General features: G+C 36.0%; 2 protein-coding genes across 6 annotated transcripts in view; both read left to right on the forward strand.

Moving 5' to 3' along the window:
- POLK (DNA polymerase kappa) overlaps nt 1–11,451 on the forward strand; it is a 32,531-nt gene extending 21,080 nt beyond the window's left edge. For 4 of the 5 annotated variants that reach the window (XM_026866535.1, XM_026866538.1, XM_026866536.1 and 1 more), the window contains 9 exons: nt 47–259; nt 1,992–2,116; nt 2,290–2,456; nt 4,536–4,568; nt 6,445–6,541; nt 7,791–7,962; nt 8,835–9,791; nt 10,938–10,989; nt 11,115–11,451. In XM_026866535.1, the coding sequence (XP_026722336.1) occupies nt 47–259; nt 1,992–2,116; nt 2,290–2,456; nt 4,536–4,568; nt 6,445–6,541; nt 7,791–7,962; nt 8,835–9,791; nt 10,938–10,989; nt 11,115–11,199 (1,901 nt within the window). In that variant the 3' untranslated portion in view covers nt 11,200–11,451. The remainder of the gene's footprint in view (nt 1–46; nt 260–1,991; nt 2,117–2,289; nt 2,457–4,535; nt 4,569–6,444; nt 6,542–7,790; nt 7,963–8,834; nt 9,792–10,937; nt 10,990–11,114) is intronic. The other variant, XM_026866537.1, reaches the window with a different exon arrangement.
- Nucleotides 11,452–17,321: 5,870 nt separating this feature from the next.
- ANKDD1B (ankyrin repeat and death domain containing 1B) overlaps nt 17,322–18,044 on the forward strand; it is a 31,149-nt gene continuing 30,426 nt past the window's right edge. The window contains exon 1 of the mRNA XM_026866481.1: nt 17,322–17,385. Coding sequence (XP_026722282.1) covers nt 17,322–17,385 — 64 coding nt within the window. The remainder of the gene's footprint in view (nt 17,386–18,044) is intronic.

The following is an 18,044-nucleotide window of genomic DNA, read 5'->3' on the forward strand; positions in this document are numbered from 1 at the left end:
AGTATATGTTTTATATGGATGGGTTGTTTGTTTCTGTCTAACATAGATAAAGATGATACAAATATGTCTGCCAAAAGTAACGAAGGTGGATACTCTTCACCGGTACTGTTTGAAGACAACACACCTCTGATGGGCAACCACCCTAAACAAAGAGATCAGTCAGTGGAAAATTCGGTCATCTTTGGAACTTCTGCAGAGGAAGTTGTGAAGGAAATTCGCTTTAGGATTGAGCAGAAGACTCAACTGACTGCTAGTGCAGGTATTCAGACAATTATGAATAATAATAATGCTTTGTATTTCCACAGTGTCTTCAACTCTAATCTCAGAGGGCATTAAGAAATGAGCATTTCCACAGCATTCTTGTGCTGCAAAGAAATATGCTTTCTTTGCAAGTCTTCAAAGACTGTCTTTCAGGTTTTTCAAGAGATGTTATGGCTATCAAAGCAGCTCCTGTTTTGTTTTGTTTTTTAATCATAGTAACAGTTATATCATCTTTTTTTTAATCATAGTAACAGTTATATAATCTTTTTACTTCTTTCATCTTGAAATATAAGTAGTGTGGGAGAATGACCAGTGCACTCAATAGCTAATCTTAGCACTGGTGGTGGTTTAGTGCTTCATGTAAATTGTTTTTGTAAGCCAGTGGTCATAGTTAAATCTGAAACTGGGTGCTATATTGCTGTTAGTTTGAATAGCAGATCCATATCGTTCAGTACTTCTCACAGTTCTTCATACTGTTCCTTGCTTAAGGCAGTATCAAAATTCATTTAAAAATTAGTTCTCAGAGAAGTAAGTATGTGTTGAAGTTAATAAACTATTCACTAGCTTTTTAGTATTTACCATTCAAGTTTTATGCCTTTTGACATCAGGCAACCTACCTGTAATTATCAACTGTTTTGATAATAATCTAGATTAGGTCACCAAAAAAAGTTTATGTCCCTAGCCACTTAGTTTGGATGCTCTTCAAACTGCTGTGTGAGCCAGGTGCATGAGGCATCAGGGAGTGCTGAAGATGATGTGGAACATAGGCCAAGACAGTGTTGAATATAAGCAGCAGTAAAGGAACCGCTAGTAGGAAGAAGCAGGATGAGACCCTTCCATGTATGTTATCTCATGAGTGGTAGCAAAATAATAATTTCGTTCTACTGAAATTTTGCCTTCCTAAGGATAAATTAGTGTTTAGAAAACAGACATAGCTTTTATAAGCCCCAAAATGAAAAACAGATAGAAGGCTAATTGAAAAAAAATACTGTTAATCAGCAATAAACAGAATTACTTCTACCATCTTGAATAATACATTACATCAGTGAGCAAATAAAAATTTAGACCACTAGGGCTGTAGCTGAGAATAGTTCTATTTTTCTTGCTAAACCAATTCCAGACTTCATTTGTAAAAAAAAATTAGTTTGATAGAAAAGAACAATTGCTCCTCATCCCTACAGTGTCAGTGAAATATATATATATATATATTTCTAAATGGCTACCTAGTGGTAGCCCACAAAAGACTTTAATTTGGTAAATTTTTACAAAATTAATTTAGTCTTTTTGCTGAAATACAAGGAAGAAACACCTCCTCCTCAGTAAAAGTTCACTGTAACTGCCATTGTAAGCATTTACCTTTGTCTTACCATAATCACTATCAGAAAATTGTTCAATCGTGTAACTGATGTTATTTTTACACACTTGTTATTTAACCCTTCATGACTGATTACTGCATGTTGTGTTATCCTGACTATCTTAAAATAGTGGGTACACTTTATCTGATGAATTAATTATATTTGATCTGTCACATGTATTTTATGTTCTCACATGTCTATTACAAAATTTTTTTCAGAACTGTAACAGATCTAGTTATCAGTTATTGTCATTCTTTTGCTTATGTTTAGTCTTTGCCAAATATGTAGGATACTCTTGTGCTTTTAAATATTGGACAGTTGAATTTAAACATTGTCTTGTATTTTTTAAAAATGTTGGTTTGTTTTGTTTTTAAGGAATAGCGCCGAATGTAATGTTAGCAAAAATGTGCAGTGATCGTAATAAACCTAATGGGCAATGCAGAATTTCTCCTGAGAGACGAGCAGTGCTAGACTTCCTGAGAGATTTGCCCATTAGAAAGGTAGGAGATACCATGACATTTACTATGCAATTATGTATGTTCCTTATGGTCTAAAAGCAAGATTTCTGCTGAAGAAATACACTTTTCTAGGTAATCTGCCGAGCTGTATTTGATTTAAATTGTTCTTGATATTGGATCTGCAAATGGGAAGTTTCTAACGTGCTCTTTTTCAGGTGCCAGGTATAGGAAAAGTAACAGAGAAGATGTTAAAAGCCCTTGGAATTGTGACTTGCTCAGAACTTTACCAGCAGAGGGCACTGCTTTCTCTTCTTTTTTCAGAAGCATCTTGGCGTAATTTCTTGGATATTTCCCTTGGTTTGGGTTCAACACATTTGGAAAAGTATGTTTCGGGTTTTTTTCTCCTGCATTTACGTTTTCCTAATTTTTTCCTTGTGTATGTTACATACTGTAGATTTTAAGGCATATTTTATTGACAAATATTATGAAAATCTGACTTGTTAAATATATTTTAGAATATTTCTGATAGCTGCTGTTGTTATACTTAGGGCTAAGATACACACAACAGCCAAAGCAAAAATTTGTAGAGACATGTCTAATACATAAAATCCAAAAAGTCTGTCAGAAAAGTTGTGTGTAACTGCATGTCATGAAGTCAAGTCAGTATCAGGATAATCTCATAATTACTACAATAGCTAAAGAGAAATGAATTATCCTAAGCAGAGGTGTTCAGTCCTGTTTCTTCTATAAAAACAATAGACATTCATTGTTTTTTATTATTATCTGAATGTAATGGAAATTATATTGGTATCTGATCTTCTCTGGTGATAAACTGTCATATTTCTAATGAAAGTGAGTGAAGTTTCTGTGTCTCCTATTGTATTTATGTACATATTTGTAATATCAACTTGTGAATTTGCTGGAATAGAACTCAAGATTTTTATATCCTTAATATCTGTTCCTTTAAGGTTCATACTACTTTGATGGCTTTTCAGCCTCCTGTTTGGGTGGGGAGAAATCAGTCTTACTGGTTAATACAACTTTTCAATAATAGGCATAATTTCTAAACCTGTCCTGGATACAAACATGGAACACCTGTTCTTAAAAAAACCCCACCACTGCATTTTGCTGTTTGTGTAACCAAGAGTCTTAATTTAGGATTGAGTCCTTTCTTTTAAATATTCCTTACTTAAATATCCTTCTATCCTTGTCTAAGTGCTGAAATTATATTTTAAAATGGCTTGACAATGATTTGGTTTCATTAGGAGTTCCAAAGTGTCTTACATACTTCTGAAAGAAGTATTCCTTTTGCTTCTCTGACAGTTATATGTCCTCCATTTTTTCCATTTGACTACAAAATTATGTATACAGTTAGCAGTTTGTAGACCATTAATACACTAGTACAAATATTTGTGTTGAGGTTTTTTTGTTTTTCAGAGATATGTTGACTTGAAACAAAATATGCAGTCAGATTGACTGCATGTGAAGGTGTCTGGATGAAAGATAAAATGCGTTTTTTCCAAATACTTGTTTCTGTTAAGATAATGCAACCTTGGTGCACTCTTTCCCCTTATTCACCCTGTATAGGTGTTGTACAGTCTAGAAAATCTCCCAGTACTTTAAAAAATCATTTCATAAGCCAAGATTACAGTTGTGAAAGGGAACATATTTTCAATGGTGTTGTCTAAGAATTTTTTTTATTGGTTTTGTTTTTATTAGTACTAACTTGATTTCAGTGATTTTAGTGTGGAGAAAGCAAGCCCTTAATATATCAACACCTGAGTCCTTAGTAAATAGTTCATCTTATGGTTACTGTCTTTGGCCACCTTCTTTTATGAAATGCTGAGAATACCAAATTTGTTATTTCTAATACTTACAAACAGAAGAAGGATCTAAAAAGAAAATGCTCAGAGGAACTCCTTATATCCAGAAGAATTGTTAAAAGGATGCTTAATTATAACCAGACAGAAAGAAACAAGCCAACAAAACCAGCCTTAACACATCACTTTTAACATGGGCAATAGTTCAAACAGAAAGCAAAGTAATTCCTCAGATGAACAATTATATTAATACAGACAGTACATTCAGGATTTTATAGAAGTGCTTCACAGTTGTAGCTAGGTAAGACAGCATAGGATTGTAGTTAGTTTTGTTTTAAATAAGACTCGTTCTGATATGAGAGGGGAGTTTTGTTGGGCTTTGTTTTGTTTTTTTCTTTCAACAAACTATTTTTACTGATGTCTATGGCTGATCTGTCTTTACTCCATCTATGTTAGGTTAACATTTTAAAAAAATCTTTATTTTGCACTCACTTAAACTTGATGTACAAGATTTGTAGAAAAAAATAACATCCAGATTTTATAGAAGAAACTGCTGTTACTGAAGCATGATTGGTTGACTCAGAGTTTATTGAAAAGATAACAGGTAAAGTGAGTATAATAAATTGTTCTTCTTTTTAAAGGGATGGAGAAAGAAAAAGTATGAGCATTGAAAGGTATGTCTCTGATTTTGAAAAAAAATTAATCACTAAACCTACTTAATGTCAGGTAGTATATGCTTTTCTTATATAATTTTATTGTGTGTATCCATTTTTTTAACACATATGAATACAACAAGCTCACTAAATCAGAATCAAGCTTTCCCTATTTCTTTCCTTGGCTTCAGAATGCAGTGGAGGTACTTCTGTTAGTTTGTGTGTTCTCTTTTTTTCATCATCTGATTCTCTTAATGCCTTTAATGTATCAAAGTGGTCTTTAATAAAGCCATAATATAGGGTGGAAATATATAAGGGCTGGAATTTTTTTGTATGTTCCAGTTTAATGTCAGTTATCAGTCTAGTAGCCTGCAGTCACATGCATAGCAAATACAGCATAAGGTAGACTTGCAAAGCAGACAAAAATTTTGCATGGTTAACTAAAATTGGTTACATTTCCTAACTTTTTACCAGTGTAAAGTTCCTTAAGAAGGTGATGTATGTTGTTTCCAAAAGTTCATTTTTAAGAAGGAAATACTGCAAGGAGAATCTGTAGAGCACTGTAATAATTCTCCCTGCCTTCATGTGTTGTCTCTTCCTAGAAAAGAAGATAAGAAAATACTCCTGTTGAGACTTGATAGCTATAGGCAGTTTAAGTGAGCCCCATAAGGTTTGGTACCACCAGAGCTGAGAAATTTATGGCTGTAGTCTTGTGCTGATTTGCACTGGGTACCTCTGTGCCTTTGGTGCTTTTTTTTCATCCTTCTTTTTTCCCTAAGGGAAATGGTTTTAGACCAGAGATGTCAAAGGGCTGCTGAGATCATGAAACTAGTTTATATGGGGGAAGAGACTTGCCTGAGGTATCATTCTCTCTATCCTCCCCCTTCCTGACCTAGTACTTTTTGGAGCTTCCCAATTATTACAGCATTGCAGTGCTGTAAATCACTGCAGCACTGCCAGGATAACATGAGTTACTCCTTGGATAATGGCATGGGACCCACAGTAAAATATCATGTTACTTCAGCAGCATGCAAATGTTCTTAGGGGAATGTGAATCATAATAGAGGATGACTTTCCACTGTGATCAGGTAAACCTGAGTATAATTTAGAGATGTGAAATCCAGGAACTTATATTTACAGGTGTAAAGGACTTTACACTTGCAAATATAAAGCCTGACATGAAACAATGAATGTGTGAGACCTTTCCAAAGGCATCTGGTGGCTGTAAGTTTTGCTTCTCACTTCTCTTAAAACCACTGTTTACTGAAGGTAGCCTTTCCTCATGTTATTACTAAAAACCAGAAGAAGTGTAGAACAAAAAAAAAAAAATTTTAATTCCCCTCCTAAGAAGCTCTAGCAAAGGCAGTTACTAATATTTGTGGCAGAAGGATAGTTTTTTCTTCTTCTGAGGTTAAACAACATTATCCAAGCTGGCATCTTTTCCCTAGCATCTGTATTATTTATTTCTGATACTTGGCTCTGATGTTGACTTTCTAATCCTTTGTTCCTTGTGATGTTACATAGCACAGTGCAAAGGTGATTAAATACAAATAACTTGGCTGGGTCCATGAGTTCAGTTGGTGTTACTATTCTCTCTTGCAAATATTTAAGCATTGGTGACATTAAATCTGATACATTTTCAAGTAGTGCCTGAAAAATTGAAAGCCGAATTACTTCATTATTTAAAGGGCTTTGCAAACATTTAAAAAGACATAAATGTACACAAATCTGTTTGTAACAAACATTCATATTAATACTAATTTTTCCTTGAAGTAAACAGCCAAACCTTCTTCTGATGTAGTTTCATTTAAGTGTACAAAAAAAATACTTTTAGATGGCAGCCACTGAATAAATTTGAGTATTCATACTGAAAAAAAAAATCATCTCTTTATCTTAGAACATTCAGTGAAATAAACACAGCAGAAGACCAGTACAGCTTGTGTCGAGAACTCTGCAGAGACCTCGCTCAAGTGCTACAGAAAGAGGGACTTAAGGTATTTATGTTATTTTCCTTTTACTTGCAAAAAGACATCACTTTGCACTCAGACTTACTAAATGAGGTGTTAGTGTGAATACTTTCATTAGCGTTGTACCATACAATCTATCTTCAGAAGTTTCTATTCTTTAATTTGCAAAGGTTTAAATGATTCAGGTAGCATTTTGACATTGTTCAGGTGGCTATCTAATAATACAGAAAAAACATAAGTAATGCATGGAAAAAAATAAAATAAGTTATTCAGCTTATAAACGTTCTGTGCTAAAAGCAATGTTTATAAACAATAAATGTTTATAAACAAGCTGACTGACTGTGAGCTGTGCTTTGGTCAATCATGTAATATTAATGTATTCAAAACATTGTGTCTCTCTCCCGTATTCATACAGGATCCAGTTAATAGCCAGTAGTGTAGTGTAAGAAGTTCACATGTCCATACTGGTTGACAAGTTATTCATACCATAGAATGATCTGAATGGTAGGAACTGACCCTGTATTCGTTCTCTCCAAAATTGTTTATTATCTGGAAAGAACAGTTCATATTTTCTATGGAGGTCTTCATGGTAAAGCAAGGAGTAACATTTAAGACGTTAAAAAATTGTGATTAGTCTTCTTCAGCCATTAAGGTTTGTCTCAAAAGATGGCAGGTTGAAAGGGAAATCATCAGCTAAGAAGGACAAAGGAATAACCTTATAAAGGCACCCAAACAAAGGTGTGCCATTTATTTACATTTGGATGGACACGCTAAATCACACAGATGGTTTGGAAGGTGTTGCCGGGGAAATACCTGTGCTGAACACAGATGCTGTGTGTGTGTCTCTGATAGCATCATGCAGGAGGAAGTAAGTTTTCAACCAATCCTTAAAAAAAAAAAAAAAATTGTTTTCCCAGCAAAGTTAAAGTATCTAGCACTGAAATATTCCAAGTGAGGAAATAATTTTTTGTAGACAAGGTAGAAGTTGTAGCCAGAGCATGAAATCTACTGAACATGCACTGGGGGCAGATGGTCTGCTGGGAACCACAGCCAAATGACCCAGTTCAGAGAATTTGACTTTGGCAGCTGTTTAGGAGCAAGTGCAGAATCTTGCAAACAAATTCTTGGCAGGGCCCCTTGCCATACACAGGTAAGTACACAGTCTTGACCATGGCTTTAGGGCCCTTATGTAGATTCTACGTAATAATTGTTTCTGTGCTGTAAATTACATGCTTAACCTTCTATTTTTTTTCTATTTTTTTTTTCTTTTGCCTAGGGTAAAACTGTTACTTTGAAGCTAAAGAATGTGAACTTTGAAGTAAAAACAAGAGCTTCAACTGTGCTGTCTTCTGTTTCTACTGAGGAAGAAATATTTTATGTTGCTAAAGACTTGCTAGGAACAGAAATTGATAACATTGCTCCTCACCCTTTACGGATAAGACTTATGGGTAAAAGATTTCAAACTAATTCTTACTTTCTAGAGTTAGATCTTGTAGTGTATCAAAGTAATAGACTGTACTCTTCAGTCAAATTGGCATAAATCGACTTACCCTTTCTCTGTTACCCTGGTAGTTTTTGCAAAGTGAAACAGATCTGCAGTGCTGATGGTGACTCAGGAATGTCTTACTAATTGAAGCTGTACTTTTCCTGTTACCCCTGGAACAACATGAGAATAGAATCTTAACATACAGCAATGCTTAGTTCTGCTGCCTTGAGAGCTTTTAAATCTGCTTTGCACCACAGCAACAGGTTGTTTCTGTCCATAACCTCTTTTAGAAACAAATGCTTTAAATAGGAGTGCTTATGGATTTGAAGATGCTATGTTCTGCAAGAAATCTGAAAATTTCTGTCAAAAGTAAACTCTGTGTTTTGACAGACTTGTGTGTTTCAGGTGCTTATATATTCTGCTTGAACAATTCAGCAATACATAAAACTTACTTTCTATGGTATTAGAATGCAATGAAGAAAAGAGTATTTTGCTGGGGAAACTATGCAAGACTCAGACTGAATTGTGTGTGTGTGTGTATATATATATATATATATATATATATGAACTTACATATATATAAGTTTATAGCCTCAAGTTACAGTGCAATCAGTTAAAACTTCATGGTATTGAAATTAATAATATGATTGGGCAAGTATTTGCATCTGAAGTTGGATAAACCTTGTAATCCATTGTCAGCACTTGCAGGTGGTATAGTCTTTCTCTAGAGATAAAATGCACTTTCATTGAGTGGAGGTATACCTCAAAAGGTGTTAATTAAGAATTAGTAATTTTTTGTAAAATAGGTATTATAAGTTTGTTTTTCATCATTAGGGGTACGAGTATCAGGATTTCTAAGTGAAGAAGAGAAGAAGTACCATCAGAAAAGCATTATGAGTTTCTTAAAATCAGAAAAAGAAATTGGTTTTCTAAGGCTTCAGCCAGGGAAGTCCAACGAAGAATGTTTCACAAAAAATTCAGAAACATCTCCCAGAGGGAGTTTTTTTGATAAAAAGCGAGCTGCAAGGCAACTAAGCAGAGAGAATCTTTCTCCAAGTGAAACTGTAGGTAAGCAGCTGTTTCATGATAGGAAATCATCAGCAGATTTTGTGAAAGAAACAAAGAACGTCACAGAGTTACAGAATTCTAATATGTCTAAGATCATCACCTGTCCTGTTTGCTTTGAAGAGCAAAGCAGCAATAATTTGGAAGAGCTTAATAGGCATATTGATGAGTGTCTCAGTAGAACTCTTGTAAAAGATGCCATGGAAATATCCAATAATGACAATTCAAGAGAAAATACACTTAACTTTCTTCCACAATTTAAAAATGAAAATGTTGATGAATGTCAAAAAAATAAACCGGATCAGTTATCAGGAACCGACCAGTCTGCAAGTATATCTGACAACTCTACTAGCAGTTGCACAGAAAAATTCAGTCAAGTAATATCTGACAAATCTCACAGAGAAAAACAGCTGAGCAATCTCAGTGATATTGCTAGAAATGTGTGTATGAAACAGTGTCTCTTCCCCAAAAGAATTTCAAAAGACAATGAAGACCATTTTGAAAAGACTGAACATGCAGAAGAGACTAGTTCATGCTGTTCCTTTGAAGCCACAGAAGACAGTGTTCTTGTTTGTCCAGTTTGTAATTCAAAACAGAAAACCACCAGTCTGGTGTCATTTAACAGACACGTGGATGTCTGCTTAAATAAAGGCCTTATCAAGGAGCTGACAGAAAAAAAAGATTTTCCTAGCAAGACTTATAATATGGAAAACTCAAACACAGTTGGTGAGTATGCACATTAGGATATATTTGATTATCCAAATGATCTGCTTGTACAATTAAAATAATTGGGTAATTGTGGACTTTGAACTTTTCAGGGCTTTGAGATTTTGTCAACAAGTTCATCTGAGTAAGGCCTGTGTAAGAGTGAATTTTTATTTTAAAAAAAAAATCAATTTTAATAACAAATTAGATTTGTGAAAGTGATGGCAGTTACACAGTGCATTCTCATTCGCCACAATGGTGGCAATGGCAAAGAAATTACTTCTCATTTCTGTAAATGGCATGCTTGCTACCCCTGACCATGTTCAGAAGGATGTTTGTAAAGCCACTGAGATTAAGTGAAAAATCAATGAAAAACCTGGATTGGTTCAGAGATTCAGCTGACAGAAAAGTTCCATTATGTAATGTGCTGGCAAAACCAGAGAGGTGGTGAACTGAAGCATAAAGGCAGGAACTTGCAAGCATGTTTTACATCTAATAAAATGTATCACATAACTGCATGCCAAACCAGTAGCATATTTACTCAAGTAGTTTCTGGTTTTGATGAGAGTTAATCTTTGGCCAGAATAGAGGAAGTGTGCAGGTAGTTAAATATTTCCTTAAAGTACCATATCCCTCATCTAACTTGGGAGCTGTATAAGAAGAAATGAAAATGCTAGTGTGCTCAGATTATCAGAACACAGTTAAGACTTACAATATGAATCTTTTATAAGCAGTATTGTTGTTACATATGGAAACAGGCTTTGTTTTATAATAAATGAAAAACTTACTGTTGGCAAAGATTCTTCTTTCCCCCTGCAGGATAAAAAAAATAATAATAGAGTTTTCAACAACCACCTTGAAAATCAACTATGTTATGCTGAAATATTTCTGAAAACTTCAACAAGGTTCAAATTAATCCCTTAGAATTCAATAAACTAAAGGCTTTTTGTTTTTTTCTTTTAAAAACTTTAGTAAAAAACTACAGTGCTCAAACTGCAGATAATAAAATGTCTACGAGAGAGAGAGATTAAATTTGGTTATGTAAAAAAAAAAAAGGAATAAAAGCTTTAGCATAACCTGTTATTTTAAAAGTTCTGCAATTTATGTAGTTTCTGAAGCATTTGTCCTTTTTTGAAATAATTTTGTTCGTTTCCAACTACTTTTCAGGAGGTTTAATCAGAGGACAGCAATGCACAAATCCATCACAAGGAGCAAAAAGGTAAAGGTTTTCTGGAAAACTGAGTGCACAGCTCATTTTAAAATAATAAAGTTTAGAAAAATGTTAAGTGTGTAAAAGTTGTGTAGGTGTACATTTTATGGGTTTTTTTCTTTCTTTAACTTTAGGTCTGGACTAACAGCTTCACAGTCAGTGTCGAAAAAGGCCAAGTCAAGCAATTCCAAGCATACAATTGAAATGTTTTTTAAATGACCGTGTAGCAACATATTCTATATCAAGTATTCACAGTGTTTTATGATTGCAGATTAGTTTAGCATTGGTGGTAGGCTGGATTCAGGTTCCTGTCACTTTGGAGTCATTGAATGCCTGTGTAAAAAGGATATGATGTTTGAGGTAAAAGAGGTACAACTGAAGTAACTGGGGTTTTTTTTGAGAATACTTCTTTTATTTTCCCTGTTGTTTCTGAGAATCAAAATTCACTAGCACTTTAACTTTGTTTGTATTGAACATGTGGAATTTCGTTAGTCACGAGCAGCCTCATGATTTCTGTCTGCTGTTCAACAAACAGAACAGGGAGATTAGAGCTGCCATTGAGCAAGCCTGTAGGGCAAACTCCCTAGAAACCAGGAATCATTAGCTAGGGTGCCACACTGTGCTTACTGAAGGCCCTCTTCCCACACCTGACCTGCCATCTTCTCTGTTGGTTGTATTGGCTGTGGTTGCCATAGTAGCTTTCTTGGACTGTTCAACACCCAACTTAATTGTGGTATTAGCTGTGTGATAACAAAGAAGAGCTGGGTTGCTTGATTTTGACTTACGAACATCTGTCTTCTCCATGGACCCAAAAAAAGATCGGTCTCACAGTTTCAAAGGAAAAGAGCAAGAATTTAGAGCACAGTTAAGCTTTCATTGTTGTCACTGAAAATGACTTCAGTAAGAGCTGATGGACCAGCCCTGAAGGTCTCACTGTGATGAGATACAGGATGACTTCACTGATTTAAAAAATGTTAATAAACGTGTTGATGAGAGAAGAATTCCTCCAGGTTAGTCAGACAAATGCTGTTTGATCCTTGGCCTTTCCAAAGAGACTGAGAACTCCAATTTTCTTTGCAATTGTGAAATTGTTACTCGTCAGTAGCGCTAAATTTACTCTAAATAAAAGGTCTCATGGTGCAATAATAATATGCAAATATGCAAGATGCTGAACCTTCTTACTGTTTACCTATCTTTCTCTTCAAAATTATATTTTATTTCTGAATAAACAATATTTTATGAAGTTGTAAAGTGCAGATATTTAAAATACTGTTTAAATTTTTGCTGTTCACACCAAATTGCTTAGACATTTTATAATAATTAAATATTTATAAGGCAACTAATTTATGATGACAACATATTACTTATAAGTTATACAAACGATGTCAAGCCCTGTATGAAATATAAACTGCTTTTATAATTGCAAAACCTTTAAAAGAAGTGGCTACTATAGAAGCATCTGTTTTGTTGTTTAGCTGTATTGGAAACACTTTGGAGTTTGCTTGGTTTTTAAAAAAATGTGTACCCGGTATGTTTTAGATGCCCCAGCTAAGTCCAGAATGTGCTTTTTTGTTTCCAGACGTGCTGGAACAATTTCACCATCTCTTCCTGCTAATCTATTTGTTTGCGAGATGTCACTGTACCCACAGCTCTGTCATTTGAATTCATGTCAGTGCTCCCTTATTTGCTTTGGACCAAATCAGCTGGACTAGTTCAGACTGTGTAAGCTGACTCAGTTGACTTTTTCTAAACCAGATCAGAGAGCTTTCAGCAGGAATCATTCTGTTCACAGAGATGGGAGCTGGAAACTTTTGCTAGGAAAGACATAAAAGCAACTGAGGGAACAATGACTTAAGCTACTACTGCTGTTTATAAGGTGAACACCTGTCCCTGTATTAGTTTTTCTCTGATTCAATAAAGTGTACAATCTGTGTTACCTTGTCATTGTGTGTATTTCTTTAAAATGTCTATTTTTACATATACATTACTTAGCAAAAAGTAATCCACTGTAAGTGCTTTAACAAATGAAGTTAGTTTGGCTTAGCTTCAGAAGTTGTCTTACCATCTCTGTAAAAAAAAAAAAAAAATTGTCACAGAGTTATGTGAGTGTCATGAAGTTAAAACTTGTGGCGTATGTTGGAGTTGATGTGGAAATAAAATTCACAGTATGATTCTAAAGCCAGAAATGTCTGCCTTTTGAGATGTGTGTAAAAATACACCTTTTGGAAAGGTGATTCATTGTGTTTACAGGAAGCGCTTGGTGAGGTTGTTTTAATGTTTTCCATGTTAATTATTTACTGCAATGCAGTATTTTTTTTAATATTTGTTAATATTATCTTATACTACATTTATTACTGTTTTTATCTAAAGGTCTTCAGTACATGATTATTGTCATAAACTTCCGTGATATTATATTTTGTCTCTGTTCTTGTGGAGAAGATTGTAAGCAATGTTTTTGTTTTGCATTTTTCTCAGTGTGTGTGTTATATAATTGACCTTAATTTAAAACCTGTTTTAATTGGCATCTGGAAATTTCTTTATGGCTGTGCTTAACATAATATATAAATTATTTCCTGTGTGTGAGCCATTCCACATTTACTATATCCAATGCTCTAAAGCACGTGAATGATCTAGGTTGGCAGCAAATGAGAATCATTGTGTAGCATCTCTCTTATTTAAGGTAGTTTATGTACTTTATCTTGAATTTATCTTTTAGAGGGATATTCTAAGCATTCGTTATGAACGATAGAGAAGGATTACATTCCTGTGATCTTAAATGTTTTCTCTACCACTTCGGAAGAAGGGAATGCAGACAGCTATGTAGACATGTACAGACATGTAGAGATACCCCATTAAGAACAAGACTTGCGTGAGTTTGTCTTGTAAATCTTCAACACCCAAAAGCTTAGACTGTAAAATAGCATTTTCCTATTGAATCTGTTTACCACTATCTACAGTAATATCTGCATTTATTTTTGAGTTTTGAAATATCTTGCCCACAGAATGTCTTACTGTGGTTGAGTATCACAGTGACCAATTTTGGTTTTAGTTGTCTGGCTGGGTGTTGATACAGATAAATGATTACTTGTTTTGAGATTTATTTACTTACAGAAAACTGCTTAGCAACTTATTTACTTATTTATAGCAAGTTATAGTAATATTTAAATATTTATAAGAATCCTGCTTGCCCAGACTGTTCTGTGGAATTTTACCAAGGACTACTGTGTTCATCAAAACAAAGCAGTTCACTGTGAAAATCTACCAAGGATTACAATGTTCAGAAAAATATTATACTTTTGTCCTTGAGTAACAGGTGGCTCTAACTAGTTGGAATTTTGCTAATGAGTACAGATAGCCATATACGAATGGTAGAAGTTCTATTGGTTCTCTTAGATAATATAAAAAGTAAACCGTCTGAAAAACTCTTGTTATTCAAGAAATTGGCCAAGAGAATCTGCACATGCTCCAGGAAATAAACAAAGTGAGAAAGACTGTGAGCCTTCCTCCTAAAGACCCCTGAAGATGACCACCAGGAGGCAATGCGCAGGTGCAAAGATGACATAAACTGCTGACATCAGCCTTTCTAACTAACCCAGCCCTACTCATGCATATGTATGTTTGTGTTATGTAACCCAATGAATATGGATAGCCACACTATAAGTTTTTGGTAAAATGTGCAGTGGGTGTACAAGCTTTGTGGAGAGATCCCCTTGCACCCCAGCACCGGAGTAAACATACCTGCTTTCTAACTCTATTTGAGTTGTAGAGTCTTTTTTTCCAGGAATCAGTGTCTCAAAATTTTCTCTTTTTTTCTAGAAACTTTCCTGTTGGGAATATATAAATACTTTGGTTTGTGCTGTTTTCTTCTCAGAGCTGCTGAAGTTCCATGCTGAAGTATCAGTAACAGGCAAGAACATCAGCACGACAGAGTTTGGGCTGAAATTGCTCTGCCTGTAGCTTGATCCATGTTGGAATTATTTTTGGGATGGTTTATCACATCCCTGCCTCTCCCATTGTAGTATGCAAACCCAAGTTTGTTGGCCAGCTGGTATTGTGGTGATCTCTGCTGTGTCTTTTCTGATGGCTATTTTTGTATGTGAGCACCTGCTGAGACTGGGTGTGGCCATTTCATTGTTTTAATTACTACTCATAAACAAAGGCAAGTGACAACAGATAGCTAGCTGTAACCATAAGGGATGAGAGGAGGAATGAGGGTAGCTGTAAGGTGCTGCAGTTGCACAGGCTAACAATTCATGCACCACGGGATTCAGAATCCTGTGGTTTCATACTTTCAATAAAAGTACACAGTTTAAAAACATAATACTCACTACCTTGACTTGTATCTTCAGATTTCACCTTCTTTTACAGGACATTATTTTTGCTTGTTCCTTTTTCTTCTTTATGCACTATTCAAGATGCTTTTGTCCTGCCTTACATTTTTTCTTTCTATTGGTTCTACTTGTTTATGTACTGTTATTTAAATACTTTTAAAAATAGTCTGAGTTCCTGGCAAAGAGAGAGCTTTGAAGGCAAATGAGGAAGATATTCCAGTATTCTCTTGCTCTGCACTTTGTTTTGGATTTTGCATCTCTTGTTAGTTTCTGTGTCAGTCTTTTCTGCAGGTTGCTGGGGCCATTTGAAAGGGTCAAGACTGTGGGGAAGTGGTTAAAGAATGTGATAAACTTACTATTTGCAAAGTTTGAGCACATGAAGTATAGGTGTACTGGCAAAGTTAAAGAAACCAGGGATATGCTGTGAACTGTGTGTGTATTGTGTGATAGTAATTAGAACTAACAGCTGGTGTTTCCAGACTCTCTGTAAAATTACTATCCTGGTTAAAGATTCACCCTATAACTTATGCCCTGTATGAGGCTGCAAATCTGTTACTCCTTTGGTGCTGGCTTTGTAGGTAACCTAATTTTTCCACAGTTCCTTGTTGTCTCATTTCAAAAAGGAGCATTGATGTTGCAAACAGTGGATCTGTATTACTAGCCCAGCCACCTTACAGAATTAAAGCTCTCAAGGAGTTTTGCTGCAACATTTGACTCACAAGAAGCAAGAAAAGTGAAACCTTTGTGATTCAGATACAGCTAAATCAGTTACTTGTTCTTCTCGCTCTGGGTTTATTTTCAGGGTTTTTTTTTCAGCTGAGTAACATTCATCTACTGGAAGTACAGTTGATGAAACTTCTTTATCAGATCAAGGTGTGTCAGGTGTAAAGATTCTTACTCATCAGAGCCTGACTGTATCAAAAATGTTTAAAGGAGAACTGTGAAATCTCTTAATATATGATAAGCAGAATCTGAATTTGTAACCAAATTTGCTCAATTTACGAACTCTTTTGAGTCTTTCAGATTAACTTTATCATGGACATGTACAGTGTTCATCATCTTGGAAGTTGACTGTGTAGTTTATGAAGAAAAAATTAATAGTGAAGGAACTCAAATTTGGCTTCACTATTAATTTTCTGTTTTCAAAAGACTGAATACTGCTAGTCCTGCATTCTTGAAGCTGCTTTTCCAATATTTATTTTTAAATGTTAACAATATTAAAGGCTGTTTTCAAAGTAAAATTTAGCTAAATCACTAAACATTTTTTTATACCTTATCTCAGAAAATCATTGTCTATGTAAAATGAAACGGCAGTGTTAGCTTAAGTGACACCAAAGTAACAGTGGACTTCAAGATAAATTGATAAATAGATTAATCTCTATGTGAGTTCACAAAAACTGAACTTTTGTGACTGGACTTGGACAAAAATCAGATGAAAGCATTGTCTACCTCAAGATTAAGAGTCTTGTGATTGAATCGATACTACTACTGCACGTGTGAATTTCTGCCCAGATTTACGGTGGAAGCAGATCAGTCTCTCTCGTCCCAAGGCAGCGTCAGGTTTGCAGGAGCACGGGGACAGTCACCCGCTCCACGCCCGTTGACCGCAATGAGAGTAACTCCCAAGAGGAGGTCCCCCGAGTGCCCCTCACCCTGCAGCTCCCTGGCCTCGGCGGTGCCGCGGCGGCTGGGAGGGCTCTTCTGGATGTGCCGGTGTACTTGTGGCAATTGCCTTTCACAGGCGTCTCGCCTTGTTATAAACAGACTTCTTAAAATTGGTTAAGTCAGAGTTTCCAATTTCTTTATTTAGCAAGCGGCAACAACCAAAACAGCGCTGGGTGGCCGGGGGGTCTCCTGCTCCAACGGCCCGCACTTCTCAAGGAATTTTGACTTAATTTTATACTACAAATCATTGCATATTCATTAAACGCCTATACATATACATTTCCTAAACCCGCCTACTCCCGCTTCGTATGGTAATTAGCTTATCAGTCCTTTATGCTTGCGCAGATGCTGCTGAAAGTTACGGGTCGGGGTCTTCATATCATGGGAGGTGGTCTTTGGGAGGAAGGCCGTAGGTCCTCCTCACAGTGTACTTTTCACCCTTCGCCTGGAATGTGATGATTTTACAAGCTTGCAGTGCTCTTACCAGTCTAGGCTCATTACTGGTCTCGAGTAAGGAGATTTTTGGACGTCCTTGTTCATGCTTTATAAGGTACAGGCACTTCTCTCTCTTGTTGCCCCCCCTCCCCCTTTCTTTCACTCTTTTACACAATATCATTTTATCATGTTAGTTCAGTTAAGCACTTGCTGTTAGTTCTATATAATGTGCAATAGTTCATATGACAGTTCACCTTTCTATTGTCTTTTCGGTGATTTTGATGAACAGTGTACCGTCTATCACAGGTTGGGCGGTGGTTTGGTTAAGCACTTCAAGGAGCAAGCCGGGCTACCATTTGTCTTGTGTGCATCTGTGGGTGCAAACTGCTTCTTACACGTACGGCTGCTTGCTCCTGAAGACCTGGAGGGGTGGGGGTGTGTGATTGTGCAGGGGTAACCCTGCTCGGTGCCTAGCAGGTACCAAGACAGTCTGTGTATTTAGCTCCCGGTTTCTTGTAAAACAAACTCCCAGTGCTGCCCTGCCCCTCTCCCTCTCGGCGCCGGGCTGCTGCTGCAGGTGCGGCCGCAGGGCTGCGCTGGGCCCGCCGGGGTGCGCTGCGGTCAGCGCGCTGC

Source organism: Athene cunicularia (assembly GCF_003259725.1).
Source record: "Athene cunicularia isolate RWA chromosome Z unlocalized genomic scaffold, athCun1 chrZ_part3, whole genome shotgun sequence".
Taxonomy (NCBI): domain Eukaryota; kingdom Metazoa; phylum Chordata; class Aves; order Strigiformes; family Strigidae; genus Athene; species Athene cunicularia.